The sequence below is a fragment of the Apteryx rowi genome, unplaced genomic scaffold (assembly GCF_003343035.1).
Source record: "Apteryx rowi isolate R43461 unplaced genomic scaffold, aptRow1 scaffold_130, whole genome shotgun sequence".
Taxonomy (NCBI): domain Eukaryota; kingdom Metazoa; phylum Chordata; class Aves; order Apterygiformes; family Apterygidae; genus Apteryx; species Apteryx rowi.
Window position 1 is genome coordinate 1,363,349 of NW_020447531.1, and position 25,254 is coordinate 1,388,602.

General features: G+C 38.1%; 1 protein-coding gene across 5 annotated transcripts in view; it reads left to right on the forward strand.

Annotated features, from left to right (window-relative positions):
• Positions 1-2,872: 2,872 nt before the first annotated feature.
• Positions 2,873-25,254, forward strand: part of EYA1 (EYA transcriptional coactivator and phosphatase 1) — an 85,336-nt gene continuing 62,954 nt past the window's right edge. The window contains exons 1-6 of one of the 5 annotated variants that reach the window (XM_026056286.1): positions 2,873-2,916; positions 4,324-4,451; positions 17,179-17,259; positions 19,221-19,290; positions 19,674-19,819; positions 24,301-24,423. In XM_026056286.1, coding sequence (XP_025912071.1) covers positions 4,328-4,451; positions 17,179-17,259; positions 19,221-19,290; positions 19,674-19,819; positions 24,301-24,423 — 544 coding nt within the window. In that variant the 5' untranslated portion in view covers positions 2,873-2,916; positions 4,324-4,327. Of the gene's footprint in view, positions 2,917-4,323; positions 4,452-17,178; positions 17,260-19,220; positions 19,291-19,673; positions 19,820-24,261; positions 24,424-25,254 lie in introns of those variants that run through there. The other 4 variants (XM_026056283.1, XM_026056284.1, XM_026056285.1 and 1 more) reach the window with 4 other exon arrangements.

The window sequence follows — 25,254 nt, forward strand, 5'->3', positions numbered from 1 at the left end:
TCCTCCGCATCCTGAGCTCTGTGGTAGGGAAAATGTGATAAAATGTGTACCTTAAGTCTTGTTTGATGATCTCTCAAAGCAAGTTTGCCTTCTGGAAATAATTTCTGGGGTTGAAGAGCATGGTATTAACAGATTTAATGTGGCTATTCAATGGATTGGTGGAGTACTATGTGAGGTTTAACAAAATGAGAGAGACAAATTGAACATCAACAAAACCTACATCTGTGAAGAATTATAAATTTAATTAGAAAAAAGGCAAACTTAAAAGACCTCATTAACTAATCAGAATTTGATGTTACTGATTTAAGATTCTTACGTGGATGAATTTTAAGTAGCTTTGCTGTCACTGTCCTTTTTTTTTTTCTGGTCATACACTACCTAGTGCCAATATCTGCAGACCATATTAAAGAGAAAGATGTGAATGTTACTCGAAACAATCAAGTTATACAAAGTCATATTTTTGACGTACTAAGGAGAATGTGTACATCACATCATTTAAGGCATTTTTAGTTTAAGCAGAGCTCAGAGTATCAAGTGTGAGTGACAGCCATTTTTTTCTCTTTTTGAATTTTGTTTTATGTGCCCCTTTGACTGGACGGGTAGGTCCACTGCATTTTTTTCACTTTTTGTTTGATATGTGAGTTATGTTGCAGAACTTCAATTATCCAGAAATCTGTTGGCAAAATAGGAGAATGTAGGAGAACAAGCACACGCCACCCAGAAATGTTTTTGTTCTATGAACTAGTCGTCATAAGTGTGGTTTCTTACTACATTGTAATTTTTTACTACACATAAAAAACTGAAAGCATGTGAAGTGTAGCATTTTGTAAACTGTAACTAATTTCACTCACATCTGTGTCTAATTGTTGTCTGCATTCGCATTCTTGAGAGTAGATTTATTTTTCCTGGACCACTATGTGGATTCAGCTGACCAGCCTAAGTGAGGATTAGTTGTTTTAAAGTTATTTTGATTAAAGAGTCATTTTTAAATATGGTAACGTGCAACACATGGTTTAAATAATCCTTGAGACACAAAGGAATATATCTAAAGTATGTGTAATGAAAATGAAGATTGTGGATATGAACTTTCACAAATCATAGAGTGTAAAAGGACATATAAGGTATATATTTAATTTGCTAGGAATGAGCTGGGTTTTTTTCTGTCCTCTCCCATGAATCCTTAAATTAAATCTCTCTCACTGTACACACACACACACCTGCATGCRTGCAAGCGCAAGCATTCATATGCACATATATATATGTCTATGGAAGTTATTACTTTTTTAAAATTTGGATAGATAAAACAGTGAGAATTAAATGTATTTTAGAGTTTGGTGAAGTGTGAATAATACTAAAGGGTACTTTGGAAAATATCAATTGATTAAAATATATAGTTGAAGAAGGAAGCTTTTTCTAGTAAAAGATATATGTTTTAAATGATCCTGTGCAAGAGGGAGTGAAGATAGCTCTGTAAGCAAACTTAGTTCTCACCTATAATTTTTTCCAGGTGTTTAGAAGTAACAGCAGAAACATATCCTAAGGCACTCTACTGCAGTTTCTGGGGTAAAGAATTGCAAAAAAAAAAAAAAAAATACATCTGAATTTTTTTTTTCAAAACCAAGTGCACAGTTTTGAACATATCTGCTCCTCTGGTTTGCTTTGGCATGCTACAATGTATTGAAAAGCACGTTATGTGGTACTTTAAGTACCCAGTTGTAAAAAGATTGATGTTTTTCAGCATGCATTATTGCATGCTTCTTGACATCATTTGTAATGTTATGCATTGCCTGGCTTCCCCTAGCAGTTGTTTGCTCTTGCTAGTAGTAATTCTGTCCGTGATTAAAAATAACAAAAAACTACAGACACATAAGCAGGATTGGCTTGGATGATTTTTATGGCACTTAAAATGCCTCATCTCTCTTGCCTTTGCTCTGTGATCATTTAAGAGATGTCAGTTCAGGCTGAACGGAAATGCACGTGAAAGATTCGCCGTGTGGACATTAAGACGATATATACCTTTCCTGGAGAGGCTTGGGCGTGCCTTTAAGCTCACAGTGTATCTTCACCTGAATTTTATCACCTGCTGACAATCCTTACAGGCTACAGGGAAGAGTCTGTTATCAAAGCAAATGCGGCAGTGTTTGGCTAATAGGATAAGAGAGTCTCTTACCCACCTGAGTTAGAGAAGGAGCTGTTTTATCAGCCTGGGATATTACTGGGTTTCCCATTGGAGCCAAATGCCCTTTCTGATGAGCTAGCTCAGAGGTAAGCGCTGCAGCTTCCTCCTGTCCAGCTAACCAGAAGTGCTCTTTTGGGCCATTTTATCAGAAATCTCATTAGCGACGGGAATTTTTACGAGGCGGCCCTCGCACCGCGATGGATGCTCTTAATTTTGATACGCCCCGCTTGGAGACGGGCTCCTTTTGGGGGTGGGAGCGTGACGCCGTCGCTCGCCAGCTGGAGGGCTTTCCAGCAGGTAGCTTCTGCCCTGCTCATCCTCACCGGCCCCCCAAAACAGCCGCGGGCCCGGCGAGGGCGCAGGAGGGCTTGGCGGGGGCCGCGGCGGCGGCGGCGGTGCAGGGGCGGAGGGAGCCCCTCCGCAGCTGTCACGGGCCCCTGATGAATCACTGCCCCGTCATTTGGCCGCCGTCTCCCGGCACGGGGAGGAGGGAGAGAGACCTGCCGAGGGAACAACAGTTGAGCCTTCAATTTAAAGACAATATGCCTTTCACGGCCGCCCTACCCTCCTCCTCTTCGTTTGGGTTTAAAGGACAGGATTGTCATCTGCAGTGATATTCTTTGTTTAAGCCAAGGCCTTATATTAAAGCGGAGTAATAGAGGCTTCTGTTTGTTTCCTGGTTTACAGGTGCAAAAGTCCCAAGCTGGTTCAGATGTTGTTGTTTCCTCAAGTTGCAGGTAAGGATATGATTGGGAACTGCTGCTTTTCTGCAAGCCTTTTCTTTCTAACTTCAGGTGACGAGTAAATATTTGTTGCTGTTTCCCACGTCAAGCAGGCTTGCAAATGCTGGAGTTTTGTATTTGAATGCATGCAGCAAAGTCTGCGAACTATGAACGTATTCGCTTCTTTACTGAATATTTTACTTTTATACAAGATATTGACTTTTTTAACTCATTGTGGAATCATCCTGTTTTTTCATGCGTCGGTTGGTTTTAAGTAATGAAATATAAAATTAAGGATTTATGTTTAGAATTTACGATAAAATCTCAGTTTAAGGTGAAAACAGGATGGTTGAAATGACACGTATGTTTAAGGATATTTATACCATTACTGTGGAAAGAATTTTTTATAAATTTTAATAAGTCTTTAAAAGAGCCTAACCGTTTCATTTTAATAGAAAAATTACTGGTTCAAATGCCTTGGAGTAACCTATGAAATTTCTACTGGGAGCAATTACTTAGAATAAGTACATCAAATAACATTATCAAACGTTTTAGGTATAAAGAGACGGAAGTGTAGGGCACTGTATTTATAAGCTTCCCAGACATAAACCAAGAGATATGTCATGGTGGTGATGGCTGTTGGCCTTTTTATGTAAGGCTATTAAAAACACGAATCGGAAATATTCAGCTGCTTGTGTGCTGTATAAATGTTTAACTTTGGTATTGAATTTGAATTAGTCTCTTATTATTTTGACTAAATGACAGCTGAGATAATGCAGAGTGCTAAGGCATACTAACACCTATACGGATTCACTGTATGTTGGACGTATCCCTTTTCAGTTGGGCACGCTTTATGTAATCCACAAAGCAAACAAGTGAGCAGACATAATAATGTTTTAATGCTGCATTTGTTTCAGCGGAAACAGAGGAACAATTAAGTAGTTTGCCAGAGTAAACACATACATCAGGAATATCTCATTCCCTGTCACTAGACGATAGGTTTCAACAATTGCTTCAAGTGTTTTATTTGGTTTGGAGGCCCATTAGATTGCCACTGAGTGGTAAATCTTGAAAAAGCACAGTGCTAATTTGTTTTTAAGAGAATGTATTTCTTCATATGTTGGTGATTCTTTGTATGTACCTTAAAAATATCTGGTGACATGAATGTCTAAAGCTCAGGACTCTATCTAAACTCCTTTCTGTTAGAAGCTGCAAAAAGAGTCATGATAGCTGGTCAGTAATTGTGGGTGTGGAGCAACCACACAAGAGTTAACAGGAGGAAAGATTGTGTTGGGAGAAGCTGTTCATTTTTTACTAAGTGTTTTTAGGATGTTCGTTAATAGTGGGCGGCATTTCTTATAGGCAATTCCTCTCTAATCCGTGTTAAGTATGTCATTAAAAGTAGTTGCGTCTTGTTTTCAGGTCTATGGAAATGCAGGATCTAGCCAGCCCACATAGCCGACTAAGTGGTAGTAGTGAATCCCCCAGTGGTCCAAAACTTGATAACTCTCATCTAAATAATAATTCCATGACACCCAATGGCACAGAAGGTGAGCTACCATATTTTTTTAGTGTTTCATCGTTCTTTCTTTCTCCTTATTCCATCAATGTTCCTGCAGTCAGTAAGCTAGATAGAGAAAAGATAATTTACTATTTTAGGTGTTACCTGTTTATGTGCTATGATGTATAGAAGCTATGCTCAATGTTTATCAGTAGTTACTATTACCAACTTTCAGCAATAGCTCTCGTTCCAGGTTTAAGTTCCTTTCATGTAGCTTGAATGCATTGAGTAGGTTGTATGCACAGTGCTTAAAACAGCACCCCCCCCCCCAAAAAAMCAAAAAGATATTTTAATGATGAGAAAAATGGAAGTGTTTACAGTTGTCTTTTCTATAAAATGCAATCTTACAATCTTTTTTTACTATTTCAGTATTTCTTTATGTTTGTACTTCTTGCAAGCTCCCAAGGCTGTGAACGCTTTGTCAAGTAGGCTAATAAAACTGAGTGTTGAAATTTCCTAGGGCTAGCTTGCTGCTCTGATGGAGTGGCCAAAATTCAAACAGGTGTAGTAATTCAATGGGGTAAACTGATACCTATTTTTCAAGAAACAGTCAGACAGTTGATAGGTTGTTCTGCTGTTAGTATTCTACTGAGAACAAACATAACTTATCTGTTTTCCCAGTAATGACATATAATGAAATACAGAAGGATTTATATAATAAGCACTGAAAAATACTCTTTAGAGTAACATTGCTCTGGCAATAATGGGAAAGATCATATATGATTTTTGGCTAGCTGTACAGAAGGAGACTTTAAAGAAGCATGACTAATTACTAGTAATGCATTAAATACAACTTCTTGATATAAATGTATAGTTAAGCAATTGTAGCAAAGATATGCCTTTTTTTCCATAAACTGGATCATATTAGTGCTGTCAGGCTGTTTAGGATTTTGGACGTGCATTGCATTCTTCCAGGAAAGGCACATGTCAATCAAACAGATGTCATCCCCCCTCAATTCCCTAAACATCTCTGTTATTCATTCTAATTGGAGTCCTCTGTAGTTGGGAGGGCTTATGGGTTATCAGATTAACAGGCTTTTGTGCCAGTTGTGTATAACTTACTTTTGCTACTGCCGTAAAAGTATTGTTGCAAGTCCAAATTTTAAGCAATTTGGAGGGAAAAGAAAAAAAGATGTAGTTTTTTAAAGAATAAATAAAGTGCTTAATATGTTAATGTAGTTTAAGCAGGAAAATATTTCATGTCCACAGATGAATCTTCTTCCTTTACAATATCAAGTTTATTATTATATTTTTATATTATGGTATCAGGTATATACTGATTTTGGTACAGGATAAAATTGTTTGACCCTTTTGAATTAAAATCCCTCTTGATCACTATGGCCTTTGCTGTAAATTTCATCAGTTTTTTTCCTTCTGTATAGCTTGAAGGCTCTTTAGTAGCACAGAAATGGAAGTGTTCCTTGAAACACTGAAAGACATTCACCATCTGGTTACTCTTTTTGTTCCAAATAGTTGTTGTGTGCAGGCATACACTCTGAACATTGGGTTCTTAACATTACTTTGTCAAGAAATTAGTCATATATTGTATCTATTCATGCACTGACCTCATGTAGCAAATAATTCTGGAAGTAGTATCCCTACTTGTCAATCTGAGTTTACTGAAGAATGTAAATTAAACCATAGTAAATTATTTTTCTGACATTAGAATTTTAAAGTTCAGGTTTATTCATTTTGGGTGAATTCTATCAAGAAAAATATAACTTGAAATACACGTTTACCGTCAGAGATGAAGCCAAAGTTTTCTTTTGTTTGCAATTTTCCCCCAGGCGACATGATTCTCCTCAGCACTGCAGACTGGTTACTAAGTACTAGCACACAAACTCCGGCAGGTTTGTGTAGCTGTGGTGAACACACCAGAAGTGTGCTGTTAGCATGCATTTTAAGATGTTGTCCAAAAAGAGTCCCAGGGAATATCTCGCGCTCAATGAATCTGGTCTAAACTTTTTAAGCTTACAATTCCTGTTTCTGATTGCTCTTAAGTGACAAATAATGAAAAGGAGAAAAAAAAAGGAAGAAAGAAACATAATAGAATCATTAATTTCTGAATTAGTTGTGTGCTAAGAGCCACGTTTTGTGAGCTAAATAGGTGCTTAAGAACCAAAGGTGGAATTTTGCTGTTAATCTGTTTTATCTTGAGAAAGTGTTTGGTTTGGGTTCTTCTAGCTGCTAAACAAGCTTAAGAAAAAATGGAGTGAATGTCATGAGGCTTTCTTTTTTTAATGAAGGGTGAAGTAAAATTATTTTTTCTGAATTTCTTGAAGCAGAATCCTGCTGAAATGCAAATGACAGACTATAAGGATGAACGTGTATGGGGTTGCCAAACACCTTTCTTAAAATGCTCCAGTGTGGTTTGCTTGTTTGTTGCACGTGGAATGGAAATGTGTGTTGCTGACCATTCACATGTTAAAGATAATATGGGAAACTGACTGCTAATTGATGCACTCATTCTCACTAATATAAAAGAGCCCTCCTTTTTTGGCGTAAGGGCCATCATGTGAATGAGAAACAGGGCCTCCAGGTATATACATATTTGCCTGTTATAAATGTGTTGTAAAGATATGTTAAATTTGATTTGACTCTGGGTGTGATTTAGGCAGGTTTCCATACCCCAAAGTGAAGAATATGTTCACTAGATTAGGGGAAAAAAGGAAAAAGAAAAAAAAATCTGTCCCAAAGTGAAATGGCCCTGTTTCAAACAAATGTTCATTAATTCCTCTAAGGCACATTTTCAGACTTGTCTCTTATTGATGTTGTTCTACAAGAGGATGTGGTTGGAAGATAGCTCACTGTTATTAGCTAAGTTTTTAAGCTTCACACTTAGTGGTAAATTTTCCAAGCACTGAATGGGGATTTAGTTGTGTGATTGAATCTTAGTTTAATCTCTGCATGCAGCTTTTATATAACTCTTTGTGTGAGCTTTTATATAACTCTGGTGTGCTTAATTTCTCATCGGTAGAACAAAATTGTTATAGCGCAGAACTGATCAGGTAGTGATGTCCAAGGACTGCAACTGGAGAAATTCTGTTTTTGAAGGCAACTGCTATTTATTTCCTTCTATCTAAAAACTTCTAAACAAATCAGATTGACTGCTTCTTGTGTTGGATAGCAGTTCCCCTATGAGATTCTTTTAGAGTATAGTGAGTTCTCTAAACCAAAACTTCTTTGAAGTTTGTTTCAGGTCATGAGATGATCTCCATAGCTGTGGGTATCTGCATGGTGAGGGGAAAATAAAATTTCCTTAGCTTTTTGGGTAAAAAAAATAAGTAATAACAGGAAAATACTACTAATAAGAAATTACTTTGCTGGTGTTTGTTCTTTCCTCCTCTCCGGGCCAGTCAAACAGCATGGTCTTCACACCAGTGATGGGGAGGTAACAGGGAAATTATAGATCTTGCCCAGTCAAAAACTTCCCAGGTGCAAATGTAGAAGAGTAACACTAAAATGTTTGGCTAAAAATACTCAGAAAAAAGCAGTCTTGGCATGCTGAGAGGGATAGGATGTCTATCATAAATACTATGGTATTTGAATGTTTCATGATCTTTTTAAGTGTTTTTCCACAAAATACCCTCTGTCTTAGTGAACAGCAGACATTCTGGACACCTTTAAAAATTTGGCCCTGCATGACTTGCCTAAGAAAATCTGTAACGAAGTAGAGAATCAAAGTACAGCTCAAAATTTTGAAAGTCATGCCTTATCTCTAAACTTACTTTGTCAGCAAATTGCTGTGCGTTGATACAGAATGACTTAAAGAAACAATAACTGAATTGCCATTTATTAGTTTTCATCAGACAGCTACTGGCTGTTCCAACAACAGGGTCCACTTTGAGCAAAAAGGCTGGGTTCAAAAATTTGTAAGGATGTGTAAAGCTTTTTTCCACAGTGGCCAGTTGCATGCAATTTCTACTTAGAATGATCTTTACTTTTATCTTAAGAATGTGAATCAATTCTCTTGGATTCCATATAGTGAGAAACAGAAGCCTGTGACCCGTTATTATGGTGGTTTATGCAACAATGATGGAAAAGAGTAGATGAAGATTGGGAGAAGGAACAGTGGTTTTCCAAGCAACTACACTTAATTTGTGTTAGGAGTATGGAGGTGCTTCAACCCTCATTTTTGAGTATACAGAAGGAAGAAAAGAAGGCATTTTCATATCAAGTGGGAAGGGAAAATGAACAACAAATTGAAGATCAGATTTTCAAAGATAAATAGGAAGGGAGGCTTCAAAGGGAGTTGGACATCAAAATTCCTTTGGAAAGAAAAAAAAAAAAAAGTTCTTGCTCTTAAAGTACCTGCTGCAACATGAGAATGAGATCCCACACAAAGGCATTCAGAGTTCCCCACCATATGACTACCAGGCAGGTGGCCATTAGAAAGGTTGCCTTAAGTCTCATGAATGTAAATCCGTCTTCAGGGTTCAAAAGGCAGTACTGTGCAGTATGTTTGCTGCCCATTTGTAATATTATAGAGTGGAGAGAAACTTGTATTAGGCATTGTCTGAGGACTTACAAAAAAATCCTACCTCTCTTTTCCCAGAAACTCTTAAAAGAGAGGTATCTTTTAATTTGAAGGCTTCAGCGGCAACTTTCTGAAGGCTTTTGAGCCTGGCTATTCAGTAGACCAACACGAGCCTGCTGTGCCTGTGATCCATACGCAGCAGTGAAGTTTTGTAGATGTCTCTGATGAGCATCAAGGTATATCAGGTTGGGCCTGATGCAACATTTTAGACAGCTTTAAGAGCTGCAAGTGCAACAGTCCATCCACATTCAAAAAAAATGTGTTGTGTGCTCTTTGTCTGTTTCTTAATGAAAGAAGAAAATAATGTTACAATAATGCTTGTAAAATGAGTTTACATATACAGAAAATGCTTCAAAGTCAATAGCATATTCAAAACAAAAGCCTTCATTTAAAATGGAAGCTATAATTTACAACATTTTTCAACAAGCAGCCAAAAGATTTCTGTTTTCTTCCCCAAAACTATTCAAGCCATGCACCTGTCTTAATTCTTCGTAACTAATCATTTCACCTCACTCCTCAGTCACTCACTATCTGGACAACTACAGCACCTTGTTTTGTTTTGTAATGGATGTTATTTTTCAACATATGCTTCCTGAGGTGTTACATTGTTTATTAAATGTGTAGTTTTGTGAGGCTCTCCCTAGAAGGAGTGTAATAAACTGGTGAAATAAAATATTGAAATCCGTAGAGAGGGTATGAGCTGGTTGTTACAATGACACATGTTGATTATATGATTATGTTGATTTCTGCAAGTAAAAAAGATGCTGAATAGTCATTGCGTTTCTAATGACACTTTGCAGCACTCAGAATAGTCTTTTTTTATTGCAGTCAATCCTGTGCAGTGGCAATGAATAATTCTTAATTTTTTTAACAAATAGTAATTATTCAACTTTTCGTATATTTTAGGGTGCAAAGTTGTGATAGGTGATGACAATCAGACAAAATGATCCTCCTTTAGGAGACGACTGGTTTCTGGTATCTTTTAACTGCTCATTTCTGGAGTTTCTGCCAGTTATGTATATTCAAGTTGCTAGACCTGTGTTTGTAAGGAAGGGCTCGATGGTGTAAGAATTTTAATTGATGCACCTCCACATTTAAACATCCTGAAGAAAATAGCCCTATGAAGATGAAACTGTTCTTTGCATTTCAGGGTAGGGTGTTAGTATCAAAAACTATTGATCTGGTAGCGTCTTTGCTCAGCCCTGGAAGAGCACAAGAAGGCAATTGTATGGCAAGAGGCAAAGACTGCAAGCGGTCCCAGTCCAACCAGCCCTGCAAAAGCAATCTAGGGGATTGTAGGGGCTAGTCTTTGACCTGTTGCCACTTCTGGAGACTGGAAAACAGATACACATTACTCCATCTGTCTATGTGAAGGCAAGGGGGTGACTTGGACTGCCTTTTTTTTCCCTGCTCTTTACCTTTTTCCTGCAGTATTGCATTGGCTTCCTTCCAGACTCTCTTATCTGTGCTTTTGTTCTCCTGCTTCCCCAAGAGTCCTTCCGTCTATTCTGAGCACATGTAGCATAATGCTCTATTATTCCTCTTTCATAGCTTTTTGGCCAATGAAATAACTTTTCTGTTGCCTCAGTCCAGCAACTCCTTTAGCAAGGTCTTGAGTGAGGAGACTGGCCTCTAAATATTTACATATTCATCACTTTTTCTGCATGTTTATGCATCTATTTGTGAAAACATCACCATTTTATTTTCCCCCATAATCTTTTTCTGAAAGAAAGGAGTACTTAAGTCCCGCTGCTGCTCCAGGGAGGGGAAGGCGGGCTGATGCTGACCCTCCTCATTGGGGTGAATCTGGCTCCAGCTCCGTCGGCCCTGGAGTTCAGAGCCTAGCTAAGGGCAGAGGAAATTATTTTCTGCTTATGAAAGGCCTTGCCCACTTTGTCATTCTGCTTCTGCGCTTCGTGTCTCAGTGATGCATCTTGTACACCAAAATGGTAGAGCAGGTTTAAATTCCCCATGAGGCCCTCTGCTTGCTTGAAGGTCTTTTGGGCTTCTGCAAGGTAGCTGAAGTGAGCCCCCTTTGCCATTAATGGCTGCAGTAGTTACCATGTGTGGTCCTTCTATAGCTTTTTACCTGGCTTTGGTTAAAGAATACAGATATTTTACACACACGTGAAGCAACCCATGTGTAGGGGAGTTTCTATGGCCAGATTCATAAACAGAGGTTTTAAGAAGAAGAAGAAGAAAAAAAAAAAAAATATATATATATATATATATATATACATACATATATATCATAACACCTCTGAAAGGGTTGTTTATGGATATATGCTGCCTCCATTTGGACAGGAGAGGTGATACAATTGTTTGGTATAAATTGACATGAGAATATCAAGGGCTAAGAATGTTGTTTTGATTCAGATATTCTGATTTCCTAGCCAGAGTGAGTGAAACTATTTTAGCTCATGACTATGCTTCTCAGATAAATATTCAGACTTAAAACTTGATTAGCAGCTACAAATATTATCAAAACTTGCCTCCATCCAATTTGGGTTTTGAATTTTCTTTCCGATTTTGTATTGTGGTGATACCATTTCTTTGTAAATTCAAGATTTTTTGCTCCTAGATGAGCAGGAAAAATGAAGTTAAGGCTCTTACAGTTACAATGCATAATATAAGAGGAAGACGAGGCTTATAGGGGAAGAACACATGCAGTGAAAGCTAGGGGCGAGTGGTCGCCAGAATRCCACAGGATTTGTGAAGACTCCTCACATCAGAGGAGGGTAGAGCAGGATATAGTCTGGGCTTGAACTAGCATGTGCTTCTTTGGGTGGGGGCTTTCTTTGAAAACTGAACATAAATTTAGTCTGGAAATTACCTTGTAGTAATTACCTTCTGGTAATTCCCAGACAAATGAGACTCAGGAGGAATCCTCTCGTTGGAGAAGCAGGAGCAAGTAAGTTTATCAGGCTTCATGGCCAAGAACTGCAGATTTGATTGTCTGTGACAACAGGAGAGAATAAAGCCCTCAATAGCAATTAGTATAATATAATAACCTGTTTATACAAATATTGCAAGATTCAGCTCCGGTTTCAAGTTTGAATAAAATACTGAAAAGCTTCATCAGCTTAGAAGTCAATGGTAGAATTTTTGTGCCATTGTTAGTGACTAATAATTATCTTTGAACTTTCAGGTGAGCTTTGGGCTTCTGTTGGGTACAGAAAGGATATAGTATCAAGCAAAATAGTGTATGATTAGTAACTGACATATGAAATACTTCATCAAGATATACCAAGGCTGTGAAAAGGTGAAAGTCTGTATTGACATACTGTTTAGCTGCTAATATTGTTTGAAGATTGAGAATTTGTGAGCATTATGAAAATTTTTGTTTTTAAAGCAGTAATACGTTTAATAGCTGCACTAGCTTAATGCCAGAAAAAGCCAGAAAAGGAGGAGAAGGTGAGAGAGATACTAAAAGATGTTATCAGATGAAACTGAAAATAAGGTGGAGCCATGTAGTGGATAAAATCTGCAGACTGGAGGAACTGCAAAATACTAGGGTCTTTTAAAATATAAATTGCAACTGTATGATTTTAAAAATCGATCAACCTGTCTAAGCATGGTAACTTGCCCTGCTAAAAAAATGACTTTGGAATATCAAAGGAATCTAAGTGAAGAATATAAAGTGGATATGTTTTGTGTTGCTTTAATGATGCTGTTAAACTCTGTAATGTCTAGACATATCAGTGCTAATTTTTTTTTCACTGAATGTAGCCAACAGAGGAATCACATCCTTAGAGACTATTAAAACTGTTAAAAACTTTTGATTTTTAGTTCAATTATATTATAGCAATTCTTCTCACATAGCATATCACCTTGAGACAAAACAAAATAGGGCCAAAGATTTGTATTTAGACATATGTATATAAATGAATTGCTTCATTTATTTTGTTGAGACCTTTGTGCCCCATGAATATTGAGAGCTGTCAGCCAGAACTGATTTCATTTTGCTCATTTATTCATATAGTATAACTACATGAACTTGTGGGTTCTGATATCAAGTGCTCTCTCTTAGTGTAGTTCAGAAACTAATTTGTAATTCATTACTAACCACCTTTTGCAGTATTGCTGACAAAACAAGGCACACGGCGCTTACGTTCTAAAAGTGTCTTAAGATGAAGTATTTTGACAACCAATTTAATGCTAGATCAGCAGTTATGCTGTCTCAGAATTTTTGTGCTTTGTTTTCCAGGGCTAGCATGTGTGTTATAGATTATCTGCTAGTCCTGTTTTTTTCTCCTATTATTCTGTTGTGTTGTTTTCTTATACAGTCTCTTTTTAAATCTTGTTTTTAAAATCTCATAAATAACTAGGAAGAGAAAAATAATGGGGAAAAATATTTCTCCAGTGACACAGATATTTAAGTCTCTAAACCAAATCTAAACTAGTAGTTCTTAATAAGTGTTTAATTTTTGCAGCAGATGAGGAATGCATCAGATTTCTTCTTGAACTTCTTGTTAATATTCTGTTTTATTACAGAGTGATTTTGTTAGCATTAAAACTTAGTAGCATATTGATAAAACAAATTCTCTTTCTACTGCAAGTCTAATAATGTCATGCCTCTGCAAAGTTCTACTTTGATAATGGGACGGCAGAAATGGGAACTCTTCTATTTTGCTTTCTTTGGTGTCTGCCACAATTGAGCATGCTACTGGAAATTACTGGAAAGCTTGCAACATGTTCTGTGTAGGTGTGGCACATACTTTCCAATGCCATACTGCAAAAGCTTAGAACATGTTGCAGAAATGTTATTGCCATGGAAAAATAGAGAGCTAAAACCCAGAGCATGTTTAAGGAGTGTGTTGCCAGGCCATGGGGAAGAGACATCACATGTAATAAGGAAGGGTGGGGTCTGTACTTGCTGCACATGTCATCTGTGACCTTCCAAAGCTTTGCTTGCATGGACAGCTCCATATTTTCACATAATAGATATGGATTACTGAAGCGCTATAGTGATAGAGCAGCAGACTTGTAACATTAGGAGCTCCTTTCACAGCTCTCTTTCCCCATGGTTCTGGGGGAAAATCTGCTATGTTGCAGGTCAGTTTTTGTCTTGGGTGAATGACAGATCTTCCTCTACAGTGAGAATCCACGTGGTAGATTTTTCTGATGGGTGAAACTGTGGCTGTTTCTTCTTAGTTCGCTTCTTTGTATAGCAAGCTTTCATCTTCTTGAAATATTTTTAGGCTGCAGACAGAAGGAAATACATAGTTGTTTTCTGGCATTTTGATTAAAGTGCTTGGGGAATGGAGGATTTTCCAGTCTCTATCCATCTTTATTAAATTCTCAACTAGCTGCAGCACAAAGGTCTGTTAAGGTCATGGTCGTTTCTAAAGAAGGAATGATAGGACTTATTTATTATGACCTTACTAATGTGTATCCAAATCAGGAACAACATGGACAGCCTTTCCTATCCTATTTTTCATATATTCAGGAAGTACAACAGTTGAGGGAGGAGGACTACAGAGCAGCTGTTATCAAAAATTTGTGAGCTCGTCAATCAGTAAATAGAATTAATTTCCATGAAGAAGGCACTGCAGTGTATTTCATATATTTTTTCCTATATCTGAAGAAGCAGTATGTTAAGTAAACAGAGTTCAGTTCTAACCATTGTTATACTAAAATACTTCTCATGAGTCATTCCATTTTGATTAGGTTTTTCCCCAACTGTTATATTTAACAAAGGTCTGAAATCCAGATAAGTGGCGAATGGTATGGTAGGTTTCTGTATTGTGTGAGGTGGCTTAGCATAGTCCTAGGGCTGCTAGTTTATGGTGATCTAAAAGAATAGTATTTTATTTTATAAGGAATACAAGAATCATTTCCCCAAGACAGAACAAGGGAAGAGTTGGGAGAAGGCAGATACTGAAATCTTCCTTCGTGTGAACCTTTACCCCAGATTGGATTGATCTTTCTTCTCTTCCTTTCTTTTCCCCCCTCTCAGTTGTCAACTATAGAGAAAAACATTCTTTGTCGTTATTCCCAAAAGTACAATTGCATTAAGGAAATTACTCCAGCTTCATAGATTACTCCAGCTTTCCCAAAACTTTGCAAGTCTTCCTGGCCTAATCTAGARCCTGACTGTAAAATGTAGTGGTGAAAAACTTCTTTTAAGAAAATGCAGAAGATAATGTAGGCGTAACTCTGGATCYCTACGTTTAATGTAGAACATTTGTAAAAATCTGGCAATTTCCTGAAAATGGCTTGGACTAGACACTTCAAATATTTTGTTGCATCTGTGTATTAGACTTTAAGTATTTAGTAATGAAATGGGTGTCTGGGTACATTATGAGATACTTTGTGTTCCTAAGCAATAAGTTTGGATCAGAGTTGTAGTTCAGACTGAGATCTCTTGAAGGGAACCTCCTGACCAGCCCTGGGACTGCGGTGTAGCTTACCTTGGGGACAGCTCTTGGCCTTCATTCCTTGCAAATGAAATTAAACCAGGAGTGCAGCCAATGTGCTCCAGCTGCTTGCAGGCACTCCATCCTTGGGACAAGGCTAGACCTTGTATGAAGTACCCTCTCTAAAACACCTGTGCTGTGGCTGCTGGACCCTCTGCATCGACTGTTTCTCTCTATAAATCTCTTCCCATTGGGCTGCACTTCTTGCTAATGTAGCCATAGCTGAATTCTGTGTGGAGCTAATATTGATCTCCTGAGTTAGCCAGTGCAGACAAAACATCCTGTGTGAGAATCAAATGAAAATAGTGGGTGATTAGTAAAACCTTGAGAGGCTACATGCAAATTCCTTGGATAAGGTCAGGCGAAAGAAATAGTGAGGCATGCGGAAATAAAAATTTGTATTGGCAAGGAAAAGAAAGGTCCTTCATCAAAAGGGAAAAGATCCCCTCCTTCACCCTTTGCAAATCTAGCACCAAAAGGGTTTATGTTAATGATGGTTGCAATTCCTAAATTTATTCCTATATCTATTCCTACACAGACAGGCACACACACACTTAGTGTCAAGGTGACACTAAGGCTTTATGTGTCAAATAGGATGTAGTTTACCTTATTTTTCCTGGATTCATTTTCTGAATTTTCTGAAAGGTCAGATATGTACCAACTCAGGTGCGTAGGAAGCAGTGACTGGATGTCAAAAAGAGCAAAAGTTCTGCATCCTTCTTGGGCTGTAGACATAAAATCAGCTCAGTTGTTTTGTGAAACACCATCCTCATCCTTGCTTTTTTGTTTGCTATAACTCYGAAAGCTGGATATGTAAAAATGGAATTGAGACATTGCCATGCCGCCCTAGCAACTCACTGGGAATAGGTATTGCGCCTGTTTAAATCCGTGCCAGATCAGCCCTATCTTTGGTCTGTGGATCAGAATACTGTTGTTATTGGTGTTACACTGTAGTAACAGAAAGTGAAATTTGTTCATTGAATTGAGGCTTTATTTAAAGTCAGTAATCAACAATTAATTATGATATTGCATGAGCCAGGAGAGAATCTCTCTTACTCTCATCCTTTTTTAGTCTCTGACAGCTGGGTTGGGTCTCTGCTGCAAAGAGAATAAAATGTAAAAGCATTCTTTTTAGTAAAATATCTGCTGAGGACTGTGTCCCCTTTGTGTACTCAGTGTTGCTGAATATAAAGTTGCTTTTTTTTATTTTGAGAGGAGAAATCCACTGTGAGGAAAGGTGGGGGCTTGGTTTTTTTGTTTTTTTTTTTTTTTACTTCATTTGAAATTTTCATTTTTCCTCTGAAAAGTAATTTGGATGGGAACATTTTGACTAGCCCTCAGACAAAACCATTTAAAAATTACTTCTTTTTTAATCTGATTCAGATCATTGTGTTTCAAGCTTGTAAATGGCTCTGTGACCTGATCTAAATGTAGCCCCTTATTGTTGGGTCTGTAGGATTAAGAGGAGTCAGGACAGGTGCAGAGAGTTGCATGGGGACTTCTTGTTTGTTACAGTGGCTCTTGTTCCTTGGGGACAGAAATAACCCTCTTGATCATTTTATATGTATGTGTAAATCATAGCTGCCAGTATTTTGCATTGTTTGTACACACAAATACATAAAATGCAAAATACCGATAGCCATGATTTAAACATTTTTGGCAGATTTTTGTTTTATTGAATTGGTGACTGTGAGCGTGTGTGCATGTGCATGCAAGAATATTAGGTGCATATAGAATATATTTTATTTATATTTCTATAGTTAAAACAGAACCAATGAGCAGCAGTGAGATTGCTACTACTACTGCCACAGACGGGTCTTTAGACAATTTCTCAGGATCAGGTAAGGAATAAACAAAGGTTTTATGCTCAGCAATTTTTCATTTATTATTTTCTTTTCCCATATGGTCTAAACTTGTGCACAGCTGTTTAAAAAGTTTTGTGCACTTTGCAACTTATACCTATTTCTGCTCACCTTATTCAAGCAGTGTAAGCCAGTAAGACTTTTCCCTGAGTAAGGAACATACAGTATCATGCTTATTGATGTCCTTTGGTGTCTTCATTAAGAGTCTCACTGGGGAGCTGGGGAGTATTCTGGCCCAAAGTAATTACTCTTTTGTTTTCCGTGAGTAAACATATCTGCCTCTGCGATTTGTGTTGTAATTGAGGTGAAGGTCATCTTCATTTGTTGTAATTTGTTATTATCAAGGTATTTTTGTCAGTCTTTTCTTACTGGAAGCCAAACACATCTTAGCTGCTAACATTCACAAGACGCATACTGTGAGAAAATCCTAAGACGTTTGCACAGTTTTACATACCTATGGGTTAACTGTGGTATTTCTAGTTTTTATGGCATAAATCAAATAAAAAAGGATCTAATAATCTGTAGTGGATTACATTTCCAGAGTAGCAAAATTTGACGTCTCGCAACCAGTAAGGTCCCAAGTAGCCAGCCTTTTCCTGATCAGGTGATATTCTCCATTTTCTGTGTATGCAGTTGAGTATGAAAGTGTCAACCTTTAAAGGCAAATGAGGTTTCCAGAATATTTTAAATCTCTAAACGAAGAGTAAGTTGTATGCTAAACARTAGCTCCGTAGGTCTGTGGGGATGTGACTGACTCCTGGACCATAACATTTGAAATATCTACAGCCTCACAGGCCACGGGGGGGAAAAAAAACAAAAAAACACAAGTGGGGAAGGACTAGAGAGCGACTCTCTGCTTTAGTCTGCACTTGCCGAGCGCTGCAAGGGTGTAAAGATGATGGATTTTCCCCGTAGCTGGCCAGGAAGGGGGAGCTGGCAGCGGGTAATCGTGCGTGCCCTGTTTATTTCCAGGTACTTAGCGGTAGGGCCTGTTGTTTCTCTGACTGTCTGAGCTCGCAGTAGTCTCATAACCTGCACGTGACCCCTTCCTGGCAAAGGCTTCGCTCTCAACCTTGGGACATAGAGGAGGAATGGCACCCAAATGGTAATCAGAGAGGAAAGTGCTCGCTGTAGGGAGCTCCTGAAAATAAGGGTGAGAGCAGAGCATGCAAGCGCATCCGACACACACTCGCGTCGGCGCCCATAAATACCGGAGGAATTTCATAGGGTTTTACATAAAGCTACGTGGGAGCAGTGGCTGCTTTTGGGAAACCCTCAGTGTCTGAACTGCAGGAAGAGAAGTTAACTATTTAGCCTTGTAGGTACAAAGTGTTTCACTAAGAAAATCTGCACATTTGTGGTGGCATCTCTGTGTAATACCGAGTGTTTTGAAGGTCTGAAAGCATTTTAGAAATAAGTAGATAACATGGGGAAAAAGAGAAGGAGGTGCAATATGGTAATGCATCTTACGCATTATGGAATTATTTTAGAAAGAGGCACGTGCACTGAAGCTGACCATATGTTTTCAATAGAGGCATGCATAAAGCTCCTTCATAAAACGTAGGTCTTAAAAATTCTAAAAGTTAATAAAATGTTGCTCTTGAGATATCATAATCCTTCGAAAATATGAAGGGAAAATGTCGCCATTAGGAAATAGATTGTTTGCATTGAAAATGTTGTCTGTGTGCAAGCAAAGAATCAACTAGTGCTCTGGAGTTGTACAAAGGGGCAATTTAGTATTTGAAATTTGCAATCAAGATTTTAATGTTAAGCATTCTTGCATAGTTCCTGATAAAATATTATTTTCTACCTCAGGTATCAATGATATTTGAATTTAATTAAAGTCTTGTTAATATTCTGAAATTCTATTAGGAAAAATAATATTTATCTTTGGTGTGTGTATTTACACTTCTGTGTGCTTTCTTTTCTCCTCGGTGCAGCAATTGGAAGCAGTGGTTTCAGCCCAAGACAAACACACCAGTTCTCCCCACCACAGATTTACCCTTCCAAGTATGATATCTTTTAAAAATAATAATAATAGTAGTAATAATAATAACTGAAATAGGCAGATTTTAACCTCATTTAAAATAATAATTGGGTCCATCTGTTAAGTCATAATTTAAACCACAACAGCTTCTAGGAAAAAAGATGTATATTTTTTTAATGCTAAGAATGTATTTAAAAAATATATTTGGAAAAGTTCTTATTTTACTTATTCTTTTATTATTGATTTGTTATTATTGTTTTGTCTTTGTCTTACAGTTTCTGTTCTCTAGTGCAGCCTACAATTATGTGTTAATGAAGTAGCAGGATTATAATAAGGCTAAAAATAAGTACTTGCATGTCTGTCTAATGCAGTGTCTGTCCTATTTTCTGTCATTTGTAATCAATAGCAGACCATACCCACATATTCTTCCTACCCCCTCTTCACAAACGATGGCTGCATATGGGCAGACACAGTTTACAACAGGGATGCAGCAAGCTACTGCTTACGCCACCTACCCGCAGCCAGGCCAGCCTTATGGAATCCCTTCGTATGGTAAGAAACCACATCCATATTATTATATTCCTAAAATAAACATTTTTTAGAAGAAGATTACATGGCCCTCGCATCAGCGTTTAGTGGGACGGCTGTGCTCTCGAACATTTATCATGGAAAAGTGGTGTATAGTTTTCCTATTGGAGTGAGTGCAGCTTAACTTGCGTGTTAAAGAACTAAGAAGCTACTCAAGAAGGTCTGCTCTGTTTTTGTTAAACTGATGGATCAAGGGGAGACATTCGTCAGGCTTTTACTGGCGATATAAAAAAGCAGCGCTGAAATGGGGAAACGGATCCAGGGACTTCCATTACACAGGCACAGCTCCTGGTAATTCCCAAGGAGCTGTGTTCTCCAGCATTGTAATAGAGTAAGTTGGTAAATAAATTTCGGCTGACCTAGATTATTGTAAAACAAGTGAATCAGTCAAGCTGCAGTGGTTTTGATGGAATCCATCTGAACATGAGGAAAAACTTCTTCACTGTGAGGGTGACAGAGCACTGGAACAGGTTGCCCAGAGAGGTTGTGGAGTCTCCTTCTCTGGAGATATTCAAAACCTGCCTGGACGCGATCCTGTGCAATGTGCTCTAGGTGACCCTGCTTGAGCAGGAGGGGTGGACTTAGATGATCTCCAGAGGTCCCTTCCAACCTCAGCGATTCTGTGATTCTGTGAATGAAGACCTGATTCAAAAGACCCCCCCAAAATCCTGCTTGCAATGCTACAGAGCTCCCTGGAGGTGAAAATTGAGGCAAATTGCCACTGGAGCTCTGTCTGTATGATGAAGAAGATAGTACTAAGTAACAAATCTTTCCCCAAAAAATTTAATTTAAAAACAAGCTGCTGTGGGTGAGACCATTTTGCTGCCAGACTGTCTGCTGGCAGACCCCATAGCAGTTCGGCAGCAAAGATGCATTATTAGAAAATAGGTCTTATATTCCTCTGGGGGAATATATTGAAAATATATGATCCACATGCTTTTAGCAGCATATTTTGTAAAAATACATTCAGGTAACGTAAGTTTTATACCAAGGGGACAGAACTCACAGTGTAGGCGTGTGCCCCTTAAAATTATTAAAAAGTCTAAGTGCAAGACTGGTGAATCTTTCGTCTTGAATCTGCAAGTTGAAATCCACAGGGGCATAAGCATATGTTACAGCAGATTACTGTGGACACTAGGTAGAATAAATAGATTATTGTTTTCCCTGACTTTACAAAATATGAGTTTCATTAATATATTGTCAATAATTATGACCCAAAGTAACATTCTTCCTATGGCTTCAATCCTGATTACTTACTGCCAGAAATATGGTTATAAACGTGAGTTGGATGTTTCAGTTCCACTCCRCATATTTTAAACTTACATAAACAAATACTTTAAAAATATTTAAATTACATTTTCAAGACTAAGAAGATGGGTGTTCTCTCCCCACCCCCCAAAAGAAAGTTTTTGCTCCTGATGAGTGCTTGTCTGTTTTTTCCAGCTGTATCAGGTGGTCTCGAACAGACAATACCTCTCCCTACAATGCTTTTCTTGACACATTTGTCCTGTGGACACCTCGTATTCATATTTGGCTGTCTGGTGGCTTGGCTAGCCCAAACAGTGACTTTTTTGTTTTTGCTTGGTTCCTCTGGATGAAATCCTGACCTCACTGAAGTCAGCTACAAAACTCCCACTGACTTCAGCAGGGCCTTGATTTTACTAATTCAGAGTAGCTGTCTCCCTGTTCTCGGGGCTATAATTGAGAGTTGCTTTACTTGGCAGTTGTTAGCTGGGGGTTAACATGCCTGCCTGCTCTTTTGTTTTGTTTTGTTTTGATTTTTACCCAGTCCATCCCCTGTGCCTAAGACTTTGGATAATTTTTACATTGCAGAGTTGCTTTTGCTGCTGAGCCAAATGGGTTTTTATGCGTTTTGGTCTCTTCAGACAGAACCTCGTGACAGGGGCTAAGGTGCTTCTTGCTGGTGTACTTTGTCATCTAGCAGTGACATTTAAAAGCAAATAACCTTTAAAAAGTTTTAGGAGCTATCACCATATATGTTTTTGCACATTTAAGGCTCATCATATAATCTGTGTTCCTGAAATAAATTGCTTAGGGAACAGTGGGATGCTCATTTGCGCAAAGCAAAAAAAAGAAGTGAACCTTGTTTAGAGCCAAAATTCTCCTCTTGGGTCTGYAGCATAGATCTCATGTATCATATGCTTTGCCTTTCTCTCTTCCAGGTAGAAAGGTTCCAGCAGGTATAAAGAGAGGAGACTTCTGTAAAAGGAAAAACTTTGAATTGGAATGGGGGGGGGATTCTTGTGCTTTTGTTTCTTGACTCTGGGACTTACCTGAGGGGCAAAAATGTTCTTCAAAGTGTTTCRTTTTGTTTTTTTTAATGTCACCTATAATTACACATTCACGTATCAACCTCCCTCAAGCTTTTTCTTTGGGGCAGAATTTGGGAAGGTGCTGTCTTGAATGCATCTAGCCTGTTCGTTTTTCCACTCCTACACCTCGACCATGCTGAAGTCATGAAGGCAGGAAAGGGGGTGGAGGGGAATGCCAGGGACAGCTGCCTGCCAGGGTGCTGCAAAGCTGCTGAGGAGGCTGGAGTATTTCCTGAAGCTCTCTACTCCTGCCYGCTCCCGCAGGAGCCTCGCAAAGGCCTCCTTTACCAGCTTCTCCTTCTAGATATTGGCGGTCCTGTTAGGTTTTCTTACACTGACCCTTCCCGCTTCTTTGTATATAATAGAACTGGTAGAAAGAAAAGGAGGAGGGAATATCAGGAAAATTGAGTGAAGGCCTTGTAGAGGAGAGCAGGTGAGCAGAGCAGGTCTCCAGAGATGAAAGGCTTCTCACAGTTTGGAGGCTGGCAGAAGGGCATGTCCGTGCCAAGTTGTCTTCACTCAAATACCATCCTCCTGCCACCACCTTTGATCATCTCCCCTCGCTTTATCTGAGATTGAGTGTTGAATCAGACTGTTAAAGCTGGTCTAGAACTTTAAAACTTGATTTAGTTAAACTTTCTCTAAGCAATATTTAACCAGCATTTCAGAGGTCCTTAAACAGACAACAAATGGGAATCATTGATACCAAAACATCCATAGCAGGAGTTTCCCATTGGAAACGAGGTGTCAGATTCATCACTGTGATTGTTTAATTGCAACATGAAATAGAAGAGGAAAGTAAGCACCAGGGAAAAACAAGCAAACAGGGTTAGTCTGGCAGTTAGCAAGTGTGGCAGAAGGAATTAAAGATAATTAATGACCCCAGTTGGAAAATAATCATTTAAATGCCACAAGAAAATATGCTGACATTTGTGTATAGAGAGCTACTGAAGTTTTGCAAACACAGTAACTTCTAAGCTCTCTCCCACCTTCAAATATTGTAGAGCATTGTTTAAAAAGAAAAAAAAAAAAATTCAACCAGGAAATGGACTTAAATTAACAGTCACTTTCAAAGGTATGTTACTAATTCACACTTAGTTAATTCAGTTCAAATAATGGTGGTTTCTGAACAATGAGGTATCACTGAACGCCACAGTGAAACATAAGAGTGTTATGTTACTTTTCCATTTCTTTGGCTTTAATTTTTTAAAATGGTTTAAATGATAGTTCATRTTGGGACATTGTTATTAATAAAAGCAAATGACAAAGGCTGAGTTGTGTGCRTTTCCTCAGTATGTCATTTGCTCGTATTTACTTGCTTACTCATTTACAAATTTATGCAAAAATCACTGAAGCTGGAAGGCAAGTCATTCATTTAATTGGCCTTTGGATTATTTTATCACTGAATTTGGAAATGAGAAGGTGATGTGTAATGGATTTCCCTGTCAGTGCAGATTAATGAGACTTGTATGTTTCTCCCAGTTTGGGAGATTGCTTCAGGTATGGTTCATGTCTATATGTGTTTATTTGTTAAAAGATTGAATGTATTCTATAGTTTTTAATTAGCTTTGAAAATCCACATTACGCTTGATGCTGATGGTTCTTTTTATCTGCGTTTAAAGAGGTGCTTAATTCCTTAGAATGCCATGAAACTTGGAGCCGTGTAATTTTGATGCAGGAATATTATACAGTGCAAATCTAAGTTATGTCATTAATGGGTGGATGGCAGGACAGTTTGTCTATGTTATGCTTCATTAAAATCATATAAAGTTGCTAATCTACCTCTGTGAAATGTCATGAATATATGGAAAAATTAGCCTCTGGCAGGAAAGGGAAAAAGGAATAATGCAACTTCCTGTTCATGTATAAATTTCTTTTGCAGTTATTGGAAACAYAGTTTTGAATTTAACCTCTCCCTGGTGAAATTCAGTCTTATGTGTACTTCTAGACTGCCTTTACCCACATCTATTCATTGTATACTCTCGGTATTCTTTCTCTCATGCATGAAGTAGTTAAAAGTGCTGATAATGAAGTGATTTAATTTTCCAACCCTGTTTGAATATGAACAAATAGATTTGCTGTCACTAACTGATTTAGGTGCATTGTGGGCAGGCATCAAGACAGAAGGTGGATTGTCACAGTCACAGTCACCTGGACAGACAGGATTTCTAAGCTATGGTGCAAGCTTTAGCACACCTCAACCTGGACAGGCTCCCTATAGCTACCAGATGCAAGGTCTGTATAAATAGATACTACCATTAATTAGATACAGTTAACACTATGTGGGTTTTTTTTCCTAATTTCTTTATATTCCTAGAATAAAGATGCATGTTTGCTTGAGCACTAGCTTGCCTCTGATGCTGTTGCAGCTGGAGATGAAATAATGATTGCCTTCGCTGAGAGCGGCGACAGGCCAGCTCTCAGCAGTTTGGAAGATCCCTCMCTTCAAGACCTCATTAGTTTTTTAATATTGAAGTGTTTTAGTGTTATTAAAGTAAAAACTGTTTCTCCAAATAGCAGTAGTTTAAAAAATAATGAATGTGACAAAGTGAGTCCTGGAAAATGTGTCAGGATTATGAATTTAGGACGTGCCAAATATAATTTGACACCTAAGTATGTTTGGGGAGGGAAAAGAAGATAAAAATACCTACTGCAGCTGTGGAGGTAGTGAAGTAATGACTGAAGTCTATTGTTTGAAGTCTATTTAAAAGCTTTAAGTCTTTGTACATGCTGGATATTATTATCAATTATATTTTGTAGTCTTACTTATTTGTTTGGTTTACTTAACGTTTTAAAAATCTTTCCCCCTCGTTCTACTCTTTCTTCATCTCCCCACCCCCTCCATATTGGTAGACTGCTGGGTGTGCCTGGTTCTGGATTTTCACCACTTTGCAGATATTTAAATAATCTTTTTTTCATACAAATAGCTAATTTTGGATGTCCACTTTAGGACTCTTCACCCCTGAATTGGAGAACATTGCAGATAGAGATTTTAGCCCTGATGAAATGAGTGCTCTGCAGGTTCCAGATTTTACACAGAATTGGACTACTTTTTTTTTTTTTTTT